The sequence below is a fragment of the Chinchilla lanigera genome, unplaced genomic scaffold (genome assembly GCF_000276665.1).
Source record: "Chinchilla lanigera isolate Chin_1 unplaced genomic scaffold, ChiLan1.0 scaffold00084, whole genome shotgun sequence".
Lineage (NCBI taxonomy): Eukaryota > Metazoa > Chordata > Mammalia > Rodentia > Chinchillidae > Chinchilla > Chinchilla lanigera.
This window is the reverse complement of record NW_004955485.1, coordinates 7,758,829-7,773,395: the sequence shown is the minus strand read 5'-3', so window position 1 is coordinate 7,773,395 and position 14,567 is coordinate 7,758,829. Positions and strand designations below refer to the sequence as shown.

The following is a 14,567-nucleotide window of genomic DNA, read 5'->3' as shown; positions in this document are numbered from 1 at the left end:
GCTCTTCCCGGCAGCAAAGCCTCTCGGCCAGGAGCTGCCCACACCTCCTCCTTGCCAGCACTGTAAAAATTGATCTCTTCTCAAAATCGATCTGCCTGGCCTATCTCAGTGCAGCCAGTCCATGGTAAAGCTGCATTTATCTTTAAAATCTGATAGCAGTGGCCTATTGTGATCATTGAAACACAGAATTCTTTGAGCTTTAGAAATCCCTTCCATAGGACAGCCTGGAGAAGCCAGCTAATCTCAGAGCGGCTGCTCCCCGCTCCACTGAACTGGAGAAAGCCTGTTTACGCTAGCCTAAGCCCTCCGTGTGAGGGCTGTTTAAGGACCTTGTAATTTTTCTGGAATTAAGCCTCCCACCCTCCTTACATTCCAGATGTCATTACAGTCGAGAGTCATAAGCATCTGCTCCCCGTGTGCAGGCGGGTGGGGTGGGGTATGTTTCTGCAGTGACTTGTTGGCGAGGGGGGATTTCTCTCCCGTCCCAAGGGTGAGATCACACACTCTCCTACCTGCATGACGAGTCGGTTGCATCGAGTGCTGCCCCCGCCCTCCCTGCCGCACAGGCTGAAGCCCTGGCTCGGGGCGATGGGGAGTCGCCGGCCGGCACCACCGACACTGTGCTTCCGAGCCACAGGGGGAACGAGGGGACAGGTCAGTACACACACCGACTCAGCAGAAGCGGCTCTTCCTCTTTTTTTTTTTGCTAGAAAAAAGCCCGCTGGAATTGTCTAAACTGTGATGCAATCTCTTGCTCATTTAAAAGATCTCATTTTCTAATCATGTGCTTTGAGACATTTAATACTATTTCAATTATGCAGAGGAAATAATATAATTCCTTTATTTGAAAAATGATACTGAACCTCAGAGATCAGTTAAATCTACTGCTGGAATGGGGATTCTTTCTAAACTGTGTTGCTCCGTCTCTTCAAACAGCTGTAGCTGTACAGATGGAAAAACATTTGGTCAGAAAGCAGCAAATCAGTGTTTTCCAGCACTGAATTCAGCTCCCGCAGCTCCTGCATCTCCATTTGTCTACACTTCATTTCTTCTTTGCATTGACATTTTTGCAGACCCAGTTCATGCCATCCTTTGAGGAAAGTGGGCAGAGAAGGACAACGTTAGGTGCAAGAAAGACCCAGCACCCTCCACCAGGGGAGGGCCCCCGTCCTCCCTCCAGGGACCGCCAACGCCAGGGCCGCCTGGGTGACCAGGGCAGCGACCTCTTGGGAGGAGGGGGAGCCCCTGAGAGCACAGAGGGAGGTGGGAAGGGAGGCCCAGCGCCTGAACTTGAGGCGAGGCCTTGGGAACTCCCTCTGAAAACACAAACACATCTGCTGGAGCCCAGGCCTTACTGAAGGGCTGTCAGGAAAGAGTCCAGCCATTTTTGGCTTTTTCTAAAAGCTGACCTTTGCTAGCGCATTCATTCAGTAAGCCACCCTTCTGGTGCCCAGTGTGTTTACAGTGTGACAGTGGACACTGGGTTAAATTACGTTTTCTTTTTGGGAGAGCGAGCCCTCTGCAGTGCGTGTGAGACAGCACACTAGGACCAAGCACAATTACTTCTCCAGCACCGGGATGGGTTTAAAAGGCCTGGCCTGCTTTCTGGTAGCTTTCAGCGGCCCAAGCAGAGGGACGGGGAGGAGGGTCCCTGAACGGCAAGGCACGGGAACCTTAAAAGGAGCGCCCTCGCAAGGCGGGAGGGGGCCTGAGGTAAGAACCACACATCGCCGACAGCCCCGACAGGCAGCACGGCCGCTCGCCGACGCCAGGCCGCAGCGCCCCGCGGCTCCCTCCAGCCCCAGCCGCCGTGACCTGCAGGGCAGCGTGACCTGCAGGGGCAGCGTGCTTGTCCCTGCCCGAGCCCGAGCCCGAGCCCGGAGCGAGCTCCCGGGCGCTCCTTCCTGGTGCCCTTCCCGCCTCCGGGTCCCACGCACTCGCCCCTGTCGGGCAGCCCCGCAGCCCGCACTTCCTGTGCCCGGGCAGAGCTGGCAGCCCGAGCAGCTGAGGCCGCTTTCAGTAATAAGCATCAGCTGACACGCTCGCCTTCGGGACAGTAATCCCGTAAACCACGAGCCCCTCCCGGCTGCTCCGCCCGGCACCGGCGCGGACAGTGACCGGGCCGCAGCAGAGCGGGCGGCCAGCCCCAACTGGGTCAGCGCTGCTCTCAGAAAAGCCGAGGCCACTTTCAGAGCCACTTCACGAAAAGGATCCATTTAAAGAGAAGCATGTTTAATTTTAGTAGCTAATTAGTTTCCAGGAAAAAAATGCTCACCTGCCAGGAGACAAAAAAGATTTTACCAATACAAGAGGGACGAGCAAGACAGCCACCGCGCGGGCCTGGAAGGCGGGCAGCTCGGCGCGCCCCTTCCCTGCAGACTCGGCGCTGTCCCGGGGCTGCCCTGCGCGGCTCGCGCTGCCCTTCCCGGTTTCATGGCTGCGGACCGAGCGGCTGCCTTCAGTACGGTAACTGCACGCGAGCGCGGGCGGAGGAAGATACCGACTCGGCCCGCACCGCAGGCGGCCGCTCGGGGGCTGAGGGGAGCAGGCGGGTCCCGGCCGCGGCGCCCGTCCAGCCACAGCCTGCCACAGGGGGCGCGCAAGGCCCCCAACCTGGGAGCCCCGCGCCCCAAGTTAGCGGGCTGGGCTTGGAGAGGACCCGAGGTGGAGGGATAGGCATGGAAGGCACGGTGCGGACGGCTCGAAAATCAAACCATTAGCTCCCAGGAAAGGACAGCGAAGTGTCGTCCAGGACCCCCAAGGTGCCCCTGAGGTGCTAGTCCCCGAAACGGGCTCGAGCTTGGCCTACAGCCCACACCCCAAGGACACACTGGGGACTGAAAGAGGGCGCACTGAACTACATTCCCTATTTATTTTTGGGTGCTGGGAATCGAACTCAGGACCTCACGCTGGCCAGGCAGGCGCTGCGCCACTAAGCTAAACCCCCGACCGTCCCTGCCCTTCTAAAACATTTCCCTTCTTAAACTTTCGAGACAGGGTCACACTGCGTTGCCCAGGCTGGCCCTGAACTTTCCGCCAGCCTCCCCGGCGCTGGAATTGCAGGCATGTGTGTGGCACCGCGCCTGGCCCACACGCGTTTTCTTCTAGGTGACTCCTCGTGCCTGGCGGCCCTGTGCAGGGGTGCTGGCCCGGGCTCCAGGCCCCAGATGAGGCGAGCAAGGCACTGCTGGCCGGGGGCGAGGGGCTGAGCGGCCGGGCGGCCTCGCTCCGCAGCTCCTGCTCTAGCCCTGCTCCCGCCTCTCCGGGCTGTGGGAACAGCGGAGGAAAGGCTCCGCCTTGGCTCAGAGAGGACAGGAGCCAAGGCAGCCGTTCTCGAACTTTCTTCCTCATTCTTTCTGCCCAGGAGAGGCAGGGAGGGGCGGAGCGCCCAGCAGGGACCCCGCAGCTCTGGCTCCGCCAGCTCTCAGGGCTGCAGGGCTGCCAGGTATCCAGGAGTCCTCTGGCTGTGACCCCAGCATCTCAACTACCCAGCGCGTCCTCCTGCGGTGGACACTCTACCCTCAGAGACAGCATCAGCTGCTCACGGGGACGCCCCCCTGTTCACGTACGCGAACGGCCGCATATCCGCCTTTCACTTGGCCAGGCTTTGTTTTTATAAAACACAGCAGACAAGGAAACCACTTACCTGAAGCAGAATACTACTCTGCCTCTGCAGAAGGAAATGAACCCACAGGTGTGTTTAATGGCTGAACCCTGACTGTTGAAACTGGTTTGACCAATTCACCGTGCATTTACTCTTCACCATGGGGATGACAATCTCTGGCACGCACGGCCCCTGCTCTCTTCCTCCATCGTGCCTGCCCTGCCCAATCTCGATGAAACTGAATTTGAATTGATTAGCTTCCGTTCAATAACAGAGAGGAAGAAACATCAGTGGACTTCAAAGATTGAGCTCCGTCTGGCCTCATGGAGAGGAAATAAATTCCTCCGCGGCACAGTATTATTTCCCACAGTGACCACTGGCAGAAACAAGAGGCGGCCCCTAGCCCGCCGTGCCGGGCTTTCAGGTGGCCGCTTCCTTCCGTGGGAAGCGTGGTCTCCCGCTGCACCGCTCGTTTTAATCTGACCTCAGGCTGGGGCGCCCATCACACTGGCTGCCTGGAAGGAAGCGGGCAGCCATGGCTGGGCGGGCCTCATTTGCAAAGCCACACTGCCGACGCGGTCACCTCAGTAACTGCCCTAAGACGACGCGACACAGCTTGGGCCCTTGCTGAGCCATGTGGTCCGTCCCATTGCACCACTGGCCCCCAGGGGCAAGAAGCAGCTGGATGTAGCACACATAAAATACTGCTCGCTTTTAGTATTTTGCTAGTGACAAAGGGCACTGCACCAGAAAGACAGCAAAATCACACAGACTGAGCTTGCTTTCTTAGTGTACAGAAAGGTTTAAAAATTTAGAGCCAGGCGTGGTGGTGCACGCCTGTAGCCTGTAATCGCAGCACTAGGGAGGCTGAGGCAGGAGGATCCTTTCGAGTTCAAGGCCAGCCTGGGCTACAAAAGTGAGTTCCAGACCAGCCTAAACCGCATAGCGAGACCCTGTCTCAAAAAGACAAAAATAAATAAATTAATTTTAAAAAAATAAAAATAAAGGTCTGACTCACAGATAAGCAATTCCACTTATGCCTGGAGTAAGTAAGAACTGACGCTGGGCCTGGGAAGTGGTAGTCACGTCTGTGGGGAGGGGGCTGGGGTTGAACCCAGGGCTTCCGCACTGAACTTTGTCCCCTACCCCTTTTATTTTCTATTTGGAGAAAGGGTTGGTCTCACGAAGTCACGAGGGTGCTCAGGCTGGGCTTACATTCGGAATGCTGCAGCCCTGACTGTGGACAGGAGGCAGCGCAAGCTACTGTGACCTGGATCTCTACTCCAGTTTGAGAAAGGTAAGAGGGAACACAAGGCAGATGGAAGATGAACAGGTGAACATGAGGGGCACCGGAGACAACCCCAGGGGGCTTTCTGCGGCCTCAGAGTCACTTGCGCAGGCAAGTTCTCTGTGCTGACCAAGGCCAGAGGCACGGTACAAACTGCTGATCTTGCTGGACATGGTGGTATGCTCCTGTAATCCCAGCTCTCTGGGAGGCTGAGGCGGGAGGATCACAAGTTTGAGCCCAGCCTGGCTCAAATGTAAGCCGATCTCAAAATGAAAATATGCAAAGGGCTGGGGATGTAGCTCTGTATGAAGGTGTCAGTTCAATCCCCAGTACTGCATAAAACTGAAACAAAATGAACCAAACCCTGCAAACAAAACTGCTATCTTTGACTTGAAATCCAAAGCCGGGATAATTTTGCACACGCGCACACGCACACATGCACACACAGAGTTACGGGTTCTGGGAGGTGATGTCCGGGAGGCTGTGTTCATCGGTGGACTTCCGCTGGGAGGTGGGGGCTGGGTCAGAAGAGGCGGTCGCTGTGGGGTGGGACAGGGAAGGGGACCCTTTCTCCCTGCTAGCTTCCTGCCAGCCAAGGGTGAGCAGCTCTTATCTGCCAAGACCCTTCCGTTATGCCCTTTCTGCCTTGGAGCCAGGGGGCCCTGGACCTCGGCGGGAATGAATCCCCCTCCTGAAGTCAGGAATGTTCCTCACTTTGGCCCAGAGCCAAGCAAGTCATGAAGACAAACATGCTGCCCAGGAGAAAAATGTCTTCAAACACCTGAGACAAGGGCAGCAAGGACAGCTGGGGTGGGGCTGGACTCCGGCTGGAAGGCGCAGAGGGCCGTCCTCCTCTACTCTCCGCCTGCCCCACGCCCAGCCTCTGTTCACTTTTCCAGATACCCCAGGGAGGGGGCAGAACACACACTGGAGCTGAGGGGCGGCCAGGGAGGGCGACTCCCCTCGCTCACAAGGCTGCCCCGGCTACCGGCCGGAACTGGGCCTCGAGGACCCCCTTCTGGATTCTGGGCCTCTCAGCAGGATGAAGTTTCCAAGGGTATCAAGACTGATACCCTTCTTCAGCATCTCGTGCCGTGACAGTTTCCCACAGGACCCCGCTCTAACTGCACGACGGACTGGCCGCCTCGTCACCGTCCACCAGCAGAAGCAGGCCTGTTCCAGACTCTGGCTCTCTTGAAAGTCAGTTTCCGCACTGCAGCGCGGGGTACTGCCCACCACGGGAAGACCTCATGTTTATCTTGAGAATGTGACCAGGGGTGTCCACCTGTACCCAGCCGGCTCCCCAAAGCTCATGAGCTCATGGGGGAGGGCAGGCGAGGTGACTGAGGGGCGTGGCAGTGACAAGTGTGTGCTGTGACTCAGGGGAAGCTGCCGGGTTGGAGGGGCGGCCCGGGGCAGGTCCCTCCCTCTCTCTCCCTTGGTCCCTCTCTGCTTCCTGCCTCTGTGCCCTAACTACTTCCCTTCTGCCACCCACCCTGCCTTGCGACCAGCGGTGGACTGGACTGAAGCCTCTGCCAACTGCGAGCCAGAATAAACCTCTCTCCTTTAACTTGTGGGTGCCCGGCCGTGTCTCAGCTGTGAGAAGTAGCTAAGCAAGGGGGAACCAAACCCTATGACCTGGGTGATTCCCTCCCAGGAATCACCAACTTTTGTACTTTTTTTTTTTTTTGCCGTACTGGGGATCGAACTCACGACCTTGGGCTTGACAGGCAGGCGCTTATGCCACTGAGCTATCTCACCAGCCCAAACTTCTGTACTCTCAAAGCACACCTTTTAACACTTGACTAGTGCAAAGCGGCAGATGTGGCCTGCTGGCCACAGGAGTGTGGCACAACATGTAGCAGACACATGGCTGTTCCCTCAACCTACTCACCAACGGCCCCTGCTGTTTGCTGGTAGAGGTAGGTTTCCCAGATGCCCCGGGAGTATACACACCCACAACACACACACAGATTCTGTCTTTCAACACCTCTACTGTAACAGAAATTCCAGGTCCTTTTTTTTTCAGACAGGGTCTTGCTGTGTAGTCCAGGCTGGCCTTGAGCCTGTGGTGATCCTCCTGACTCAGCCCCTTGAGCACTGCAGTGAGAGGCATGCAACACCACACACAGCTTCCTGAGCGTAATGTTTGTACGTTTTCTTTCAGGTCAGAACTGTGGTACCCGTTGTGACCTGCTGGGCCCACTTGTGTCCAATCATTCCAGCGGCTCGCCTGTCACTGACCAGCTTCCGGGGAGTGGAGGAGGGTAGGGAGGGTGAAACTGAAATTCAGGGAATTTTAATGAACGTCACACAGTATCAAGTCTGAATGGGAGCCTGAAACAATTTCAGCCTACGGACGTTTTCCTGCTGAGGGCGCTCACAGTCGTGTGCGCGTCCAGGGGAGGCGGCAAGCGGGCGCGCGCACGGAGCTCCACTCAGAGGGGCGGGGTCTGCCAGGGCCGCGTAACAGCAAACATTTCCACAGAGAAACTCCATGACCTTTCTCCGGTCCCCAAAGGTTACTATTAAAGGACATTAGACAGCAGATCCCCTCCTTAATTAACATTTTTATTAAATAACCCATTTCAAATAATGGTTAAATTCTCTAAATTTATATCATTCTATTAACCATAATCTAATCTCATTAACCTTGAAATCCCAGTCTTAACTACCCACTTCTATACACCGCGGTACTACCTACTAGGCTAATTAAGTGACCTTCACGGTCCTCCTCCTCCTTGGAAAGTCATCCCCGTTTCCCCTCGTAGTTCTCCGCAGGGTCCCTCACACGCTCTCCCTCCTGCAGCGCAGCCGGGCCTCAGCCTGAGCGCGCCCAGGCTCCAGGTCTCCTGGCGTCCCTCCCGGGAAGCTGGATGCTGACGGCCTCTGACCGGAGAAGAACCTTCTGACCACAGCCAAACTCTGCTCACGACCTCCCCTCCACCTGCACCCCCCGCCCGCCCGCCTGGCAGCTCGCAGCCTCTCCTGGCCTCACGACCTCCCAGAGGGGTCGGGGCCGTAGCTCGGTGACCGAGGGATTGTGTAGGACGCGTGAGGCCCTGGGTTTTATCCCAGCACCCAAACAGAGGAGAAAGAAAACGAAGGCCCGTCTGTGGGCCACACGGCCAGGAGCACCCTCGCCACGCCAGGCCCCTCCGAGGCAGCGCGATCTCACGGCCGCTGCCCCGCCCCACGCCCTGCAGCTCCACTGTGCTCCCCCTGCCGCAAGGGCGTCGCTGTGGATTCAGCCGGGAGGGGGGCCAGAGTCGCAGCCCGCTGCCGGCAGTCTGCCCACAAGAGGGATTCCCGGTCTTCAGCCCTCCTCAACAGCCCGGCTCACTGCGCGAGGTGGCCCTCCCTCTGGGGGTTTGTAGAGACACAAGGGAGCTGCCTCCGGGCCAGCGGGGAGCCCCTGCCCAGCACACGCCAGGCCTGGGGCTGGATCCCCGCACCACCAAGGAGGAAGATACGCTGCGGCTGTCTTCTCCTGTGCTGTGTTTTTTATCTCAATGACCTTAGGCTTCTGGAAACAATCCTATGTGTGCACAACTGGAGGAAAACTGATCTTTTAAAAAGTAGGTTGTGAGCCGGGTGTGATGGCGTATGACTGTAATCCCTGCACTTGGGAGGCTGAGGCAGGAGGACTGCCAGGAGTTCAAAGCCAGCCTAGGTTACAAAGTGAGTTCAAGGCCAGCCTGGGCTACATAGCATCACCCTGTCTCAAAAAACCAACCCTCCTCCCCGCAGAAAGTAGGCTGCAACTGGAAGAGGTAAATACAATTATCAGATTTTACTTTACCTATTCAAAAACATTTTGGCAGTTGGGTGCAGTGGTGCAGACTCCGAAAAACTGAGGCAGGAAGACTGATGCCAGTTTGAGCCCAGCTTGGGCTACACAGAGATCTAGCAAAAGCCTGTCTCAAAATTAAAAGTGTTTCCAGCACTCAGGGGGTTGAGACAGGAGGATCACCATGAGTTCAAAGCTGGCCTGGGACATATAATGAGCTCAAGGCCAGGCGAGACCTTATCCCCCAACAAAAAAATTTAAAAGGCTGGCAAGTAGCTTAGTGTGAAGGCTCTAGGTTCAAACCCCAGTATCTACACCCTCCCCAAAATCCTAGTTTATAAATTAAACTACAAAATGAAGTTAAATTTAAGCCTGCTATCTAGAGTCAGGCATGGTGATGCACACCTGTTATCCCAGCACTTGGGAGTCTGAGGCAGGAGGAATGCTGTGAGTTTGAAGCCAGCCTGGGATACAGCGTGAGACCATCTCTCAGCTCCTCTCCAAGAAGAGACTCCTTAGATAGGTAGACAGATAGATAGGCAGATAGACAGGCAGATAGATAGACAGACAAAATAACTTATGGGACGGCAATTTTATAAGATTATAATAGGAAAAAAATACTTTTTTCTCCCGGGGGCTTTGCACTGAGTTACTTCCCCAGCTCTTTTTTTAAAATTTTGAGACAAGGTCTTGTGATATATTGCTCAGGCTGAGCCTGAATTTGTGATCTTGTCTCAGCCTCTAAGAGTGCTGGGATTACAGACAAGTGCCACCACATCACTACCATTAGTGGTAATTAAGCCCTATTACAGAAGGAGGAAAGAGCTTTACAATTTTTAAAAGAATTTCTGGTGGTGTCCGGACTGAGCCCTGGGCCTTCACACTAAACTATATCCTCAGACCTTTTTCATTTTTATTTTGAGACAAGGTCTTCCTAAATTGCCTAAATTTGCACCAGATATGGTGGTGCATGCGAGACTTTGTCTCAAAAAAACAAAACAAAACAAAAAACCCTAAAAGGAAAACAAAACTTTAAATTGGGCTCAAAATTGCAATTGTCCTGTCTCAGCCTCCCGGAATACTGGAATTACAGATGTGCACATCATGCTCAACTCCTCTCGCCCCCTCCTCTCACACTGGGGATTGACCCTAGAGCCTTTGCACATAGCTACATCCCCAGTCCTTTTTATTTTTTATTTTGCAATAGGGGTCTCAGTTAATTTGCCCAGACTGAACTTGAATTTATAATCCTCCTGCCTCAGCCTCCCAGAGTGGTGGGATTACAGGAATGCACCACCAAACTCCACTCTCACTTTTTAACTTTATAAACTTTAATATAATTAAGATTGAGAGTGTATTACTTTTATAATCAGAATCTAGAAAGAAAGACCTAAAAACCCCATACAAAACAAAAAAATCTCCCCCAAACCTAGGTTCCACACAAGCCCCAAGAGCGCCAGCATCCACATGTAGAGCAGCTCCGCACGCACGCACGCACGCACGCACCACGCACACGCACACGCACGCACGCACGCGCAGTGTCTGGGGCACAGGCTGCGCATCCGCGGAGCGGCGCTTGTTTCCCGCTGCTGTCGGCGCTGGGTCCGGAGGCTGCACACAGACGCAGCTGGGGCTCCTTCCGTAAGGGAAGGAAACGGCAGAAGCACCGCGACAGGACTGGGGTAACTCTGGCACAAAAGCAGCCGCGGCACTGAAGAGCACAGCGGCGGGGCGGGTCTCGGAGGGCGCAGTGTGCTGGCAGAGGCGGGAGGCAGGAAGGGAGCCCTGTGCCAGCGCCCCCGGGTACCAGGACTCAAACAGGGCTCTCAGCACGGGGTAGGCACTCCACCACGAGCTACAGCCCTAGCCTTGCCTTTTTTTTTTTTTTAATTTCGAGAAAGGGTCATACTATGTTGCCCAGACTGGGCCCGAACTTGTGATTTTCCTGCCTCAGCCTCCCAAGTAGCTGGGGTATGGCTATGCACCAGCACCATCTGGCCCTGGTACGATTCCTCTGGACGTGGCAAGTCGCCTGGCACCCCAAGTGGGACGGTCTGGTCCTCACCGCACGGCGTCACGCTGTAGCGGTGCCCGGGTGTGAAAGGGGGCGGCTGGGGCGCAGCGCACTGCAGTCAAAGCGCTCATCACCCCGGCGGCGGTCTCCTGGGTGCAGGGAGCACAGCCACGCTCTGCCCTGCACCACCTTAGCGGCGTCTGTTCCCCTCGCACACATTTCCTCAGTACAAAGCGAGGAACTTTCTGTCCTGGAGCCCCGTGGGGAACTAAGTGCAGCGGCAGCAGAGACACCACCCTTGGCAGGGGAGAGGAGCTCAGAAACAAGAACATTTTCAGGGTCACTAGCGTGTGTGGTTCCTGGCAGCCTTCACCTGGGTAAGGGTTTCCAGCATCCACAGCACGAGACACCACACAGACCCCGACCCAGTCATTAGAGTTCTAGAGTTCGAAACCACCTTCACAGTCTTCTGTTCTGACCTCCTGTCTGTCCAGTGGGGAAAGCGGGCTGTGTGTGCAGCTGGCTCCGGGGCATTCTATGGCATCTTGCTGGTCACTAAGCGGGAAAGAACCAACCTTCTGCACGCACTCCACCCTCGAATGGAGCCTCTGCCCGTCAGAGGCTGTTCGGTCTGTACCCTCTCTCTCCGTCGCCCTGATCCGCGAGGCAGCACCTTGGTTGTGCGCTGCGAAGGGACCAAGCCTCGCGCGGCCTCACCTGAACGCCCTCGCCGGTGAGCGCGGAGCAGGACTGGATCTGCCAGACTCGGTCGCGGATGGTGTGCAGGTTCAGCCCCTCTGCGATTTCAGAGGCGGGGGCCGCCGTGAGCAGGTCCTGCTTGTTAGCAAAGATCAGCACCGGCACACAGCTGAGCTTCTCTTCCTCCAGCAACTCAGCCAGTTCCTGCACCGGGTGGGAAGGAAGACAGGCAAGCGTGGAGCCCATGGTACTGAGCAGGCACTTTTACTTAACGAACACCACAACACTTAAGATGATCAACTGGCAACTTCCAAGGGCAGGGACTCTCAGGCTTCAGCCTCGGGGAGGTCCTCCAGCAGGCGCCTCGGCCAGACAGCACGCTGGCTGCACAGGGTCTGAGCCGGGCTCAGGAATGTGCCCTTTAACAAACGCCCCCGTTTCTCCTAGAGTGGTTCAGGGGTCACACTGAGAAACACTGTTCAGGGAGAATGTAGATAATGGTTAAAGGTTTAAAACTTATCCACAACTTACTATCTGCAAATAACTTTAACTTCCTTTTTTTTTTTGGTGTTGGGGAGTGACCTCAGGACCTTGTACCTGCGAGGCAGGTGCTCTACCACTGAGCTACAGTCAGGGCCCCACAAGTAACTTTCAGTGCCTGTTATGTGTGTGGTACATAAAAGCTGAAAGCTGACAACTAGAAATTATAATTGTTTGATCAGCCTCTATGTCCAAACATGCACACTTACACATACACTAAATTTCATCAAATCCACATGCTGAAGTAACTTTACTGGTCCATCTGGCAAGATCCCTGATTTTCAGGTTTCAGACTAAGGTCTAACCTGTGTGTTGATTTTATGTGCGGTAAGGACGCGAGAGGGTATACAGTTACCTAACGGACAGGTCCCATCCTTTTCCAGGTAAACCCATATTTTAGCCATTTTCAATACTTGGGCTTGGATAACCAAATGGCTCAAGAGGAAGAGGACTCTACAGGACTCTTTCCACCCCCGAGGTCCACCCTCTGGGCCCGAGTGGTGGCCCAGAAATCACTAAGACATGGAAGAGAGGTGGGCGTCTCCAGGGGTCTGGAGAAAGAAGAAAACCATGAGGACTGCTGCCTTTGCAAGCCCACTTCTGGGAAGTTTAGGGTGCAGGCCAAAGACTGCAATGAGATCTAAACATGCTTCTCCTAAGAGGCCCACCCTCGCAAGCGAGGGCTCTCCTGTCAGTAAATTCACTCGAGGTAAGGGGTCTGTGCCCACCGCTTCTCTATGTAAAATGTGCACACAAACCAGGTCGTATGCGCAAACCCCGACGTATAGCCTGCGCTTGAAGCCATATTTGGGGTCAAGGTTTATCTACTGGCTTAGAAACAGCAGCAGTTTATTTATTTATTCATTTGTTTGTTTTTTTGTTTTTTTTGTTTTTTTTTTCCGGTACTGGGAATCGAACTTACGACCTCACGCTTGCCAGGCAGGCGCTGTGCCGCTGAGCTAAATCCCCAGCCCATTTATTCATTCATTCATTCATTCATTCATTCATTCATTTATTGTCTTTTTGAGACAGGGTCTTGCTCTGCAGTTCAGGCTGGCCTTGAGCTCACTCTGTAGCCCAGGCTGGTCTTGAACTCACAAGGATCCTCCTGGCTCAGCCTCCTGAGTGCTGGGATTACAGGTGTGCACCACCATGCCCAGCAACAACAGCAGTTTAATTCTGGCCTGTAAATTTTTTCCCATCCTTTTGAATTTGTCAAAATTAGCTCTGGATCAATGAAACAAATGGTAAGTGCAAAGCTGCAGTAGTGGCACAGGCCTGGAACCATGCCGTTCTGGGAGGCTGAGGGAGGAGGGTCACGAGGTGGAGGCCAGCATGGGAAGTTTAGTGGGATCTTGTCTCAAAAAAGAGATGGGGGAAAAAAGGGATGGGAAACTGGGTGTGGTGGTGCACACCTGTAATCCCAGCACTCGGGAAGCTGCGGCAGGAGGATCACTGTGAGTTCGAGGCTGGCCTGACTTACATAGTGAGACCTATCCCCCTGCCTCCCCCACCAAAAAAAGGGCTGGTGATGTACCTCAGTGTGAAGGGCCTGGGTTCAATCCTCACTACTGCAAACAAAGCAAAACACCAAACATGGACGGGACAAGCGCATTGCTCCTGTGAGTTCATTTCTACATGATCTAAAGGAAAACAGAAGGGCTGGGAACTCAGTTTCAGGGTGGTGCTGAGTTACATTTGGTTGTGTCTTATATATTCAACCTGACTGAAGCGAAAGGCTGTAATCACAAAATTGTCTAAGCACTCTCAACTAGTTTCTTTTCTGATAGCTGTTATTTGTGTCTGAGTCAGAACAACCATACTGTTTGAACTTAAAGGTTAAACGAAAACCACCTCCCTCACTCTCGCACATTTACAAGGTGGATTAATGAACACCCAGGTTTTGAAAGTATCTCCAGAGCAGAGGTATTTACCTGGCCCGTCTCTTCAAATCTTTTTCTGTCTGCACTGTCAATTACATATATCTGTAAAGGAAAAAAGGAGGTTACTTCACCGAGCAGAGATGGGGAACAGAGGGGCCAGCTTCTGTCAAAGGAACAGGTGGACTGCAGCAGATTTCAGACGAATATAACATACAGAAGCAACTGGCCGCTCTCACCTCATCTATGGAAGCAAAATGAGTAAGTCAACTGCTTAGCGTGTGAACTGTTTGGGTGAAGACGCCCATGAGGACTTCCAGCAACTCTGAGACAGCTTTCCTTATTTCACCTGCAGACACACAAACCCAAAGACGTCAGAACCCGCCAAGTTGGGCTGCAGCTGCGACTGAAGCATACCAGCAGGGACGTCCTCACACCCACACCACTGTGCTTCCCAAATTGGCATCCCAAATTGGCATAAGGCCAGTGATGGTGTCTCCCAGCACCCACAATCCTGGGTTCCTCCAGTGTCATCACCTTGCAAGTACCATCTGCGCTGACCACACGCTGACTTCAGGGGCTGAGACAGGACACAGGGACCTTTCACCCTTCCCTGCCCAAGTCTCTGGGGGATCAAGGTTGAGTACCGGAAACAGTAAGGGCCCAGGCTTTGCCAGAGAGAAAAAAAGGTTTTTTTGAGGCAGGGTGTCACTGTGTAGTTCAGGCTGGCCTTGAATTCACTATGTAGCCCA

General features: G+C 54.4%; 1 protein-coding gene and 1 long non-coding RNA gene across 6 annotated transcripts in view; one reads left to right on the top strand and one right to left on the bottom strand.

The window, feature by feature from the left end:
• Positions 1 to 813: 813 nt before the first annotated feature.
• The window catches only part of Arl3 (ADP-ribosylation factor-like 3), a 33,027-nt gene continuing 19,273 nt past the window's right edge, over positions 814 to 14,567 (bottom strand). The window contains exons 4-6 of the mRNA XM_005403829.1: positions 13,870 to 13,920; positions 11,414 to 11,599; positions 814 to 1,090 (exon numbers count right to left, since the gene is read on the bottom strand). Coding sequence (XP_005403886.1) covers positions 1,043 to 1,090; positions 11,414 to 11,599; positions 13,870 to 13,920 — 285 coding nt within the window. The 3' untranslated portion in view covers positions 814 to 1,042. The remainder of the gene's footprint in view (positions 1,091 to 11,413; positions 11,600 to 13,869; positions 13,921 to 14,567) is intronic.
• LOC102013298 lies at positions 2,276 to 8,529 on the top strand. 5 transcript variants are annotated; one of them, XR_001231073.1, is made up of 4 exons: positions 2,276 to 3,694; positions 4,773 to 4,901; positions 5,545 to 6,092; positions 7,060 to 8,529. It is a non-coding gene; the product is annotated as an uncharacterized LOC102013298 (long non-coding RNA). The 5 variants fall into 5 exon arrangements; XR_001231072.1 differs by having other exon boundaries at positions 5,545 to 6,814; XR_001231070.1 differs by lacking the exon at positions 7,060 to 8,529 and having other exon boundaries at positions 4,777 to 4,901; positions 5,545 to 6,462.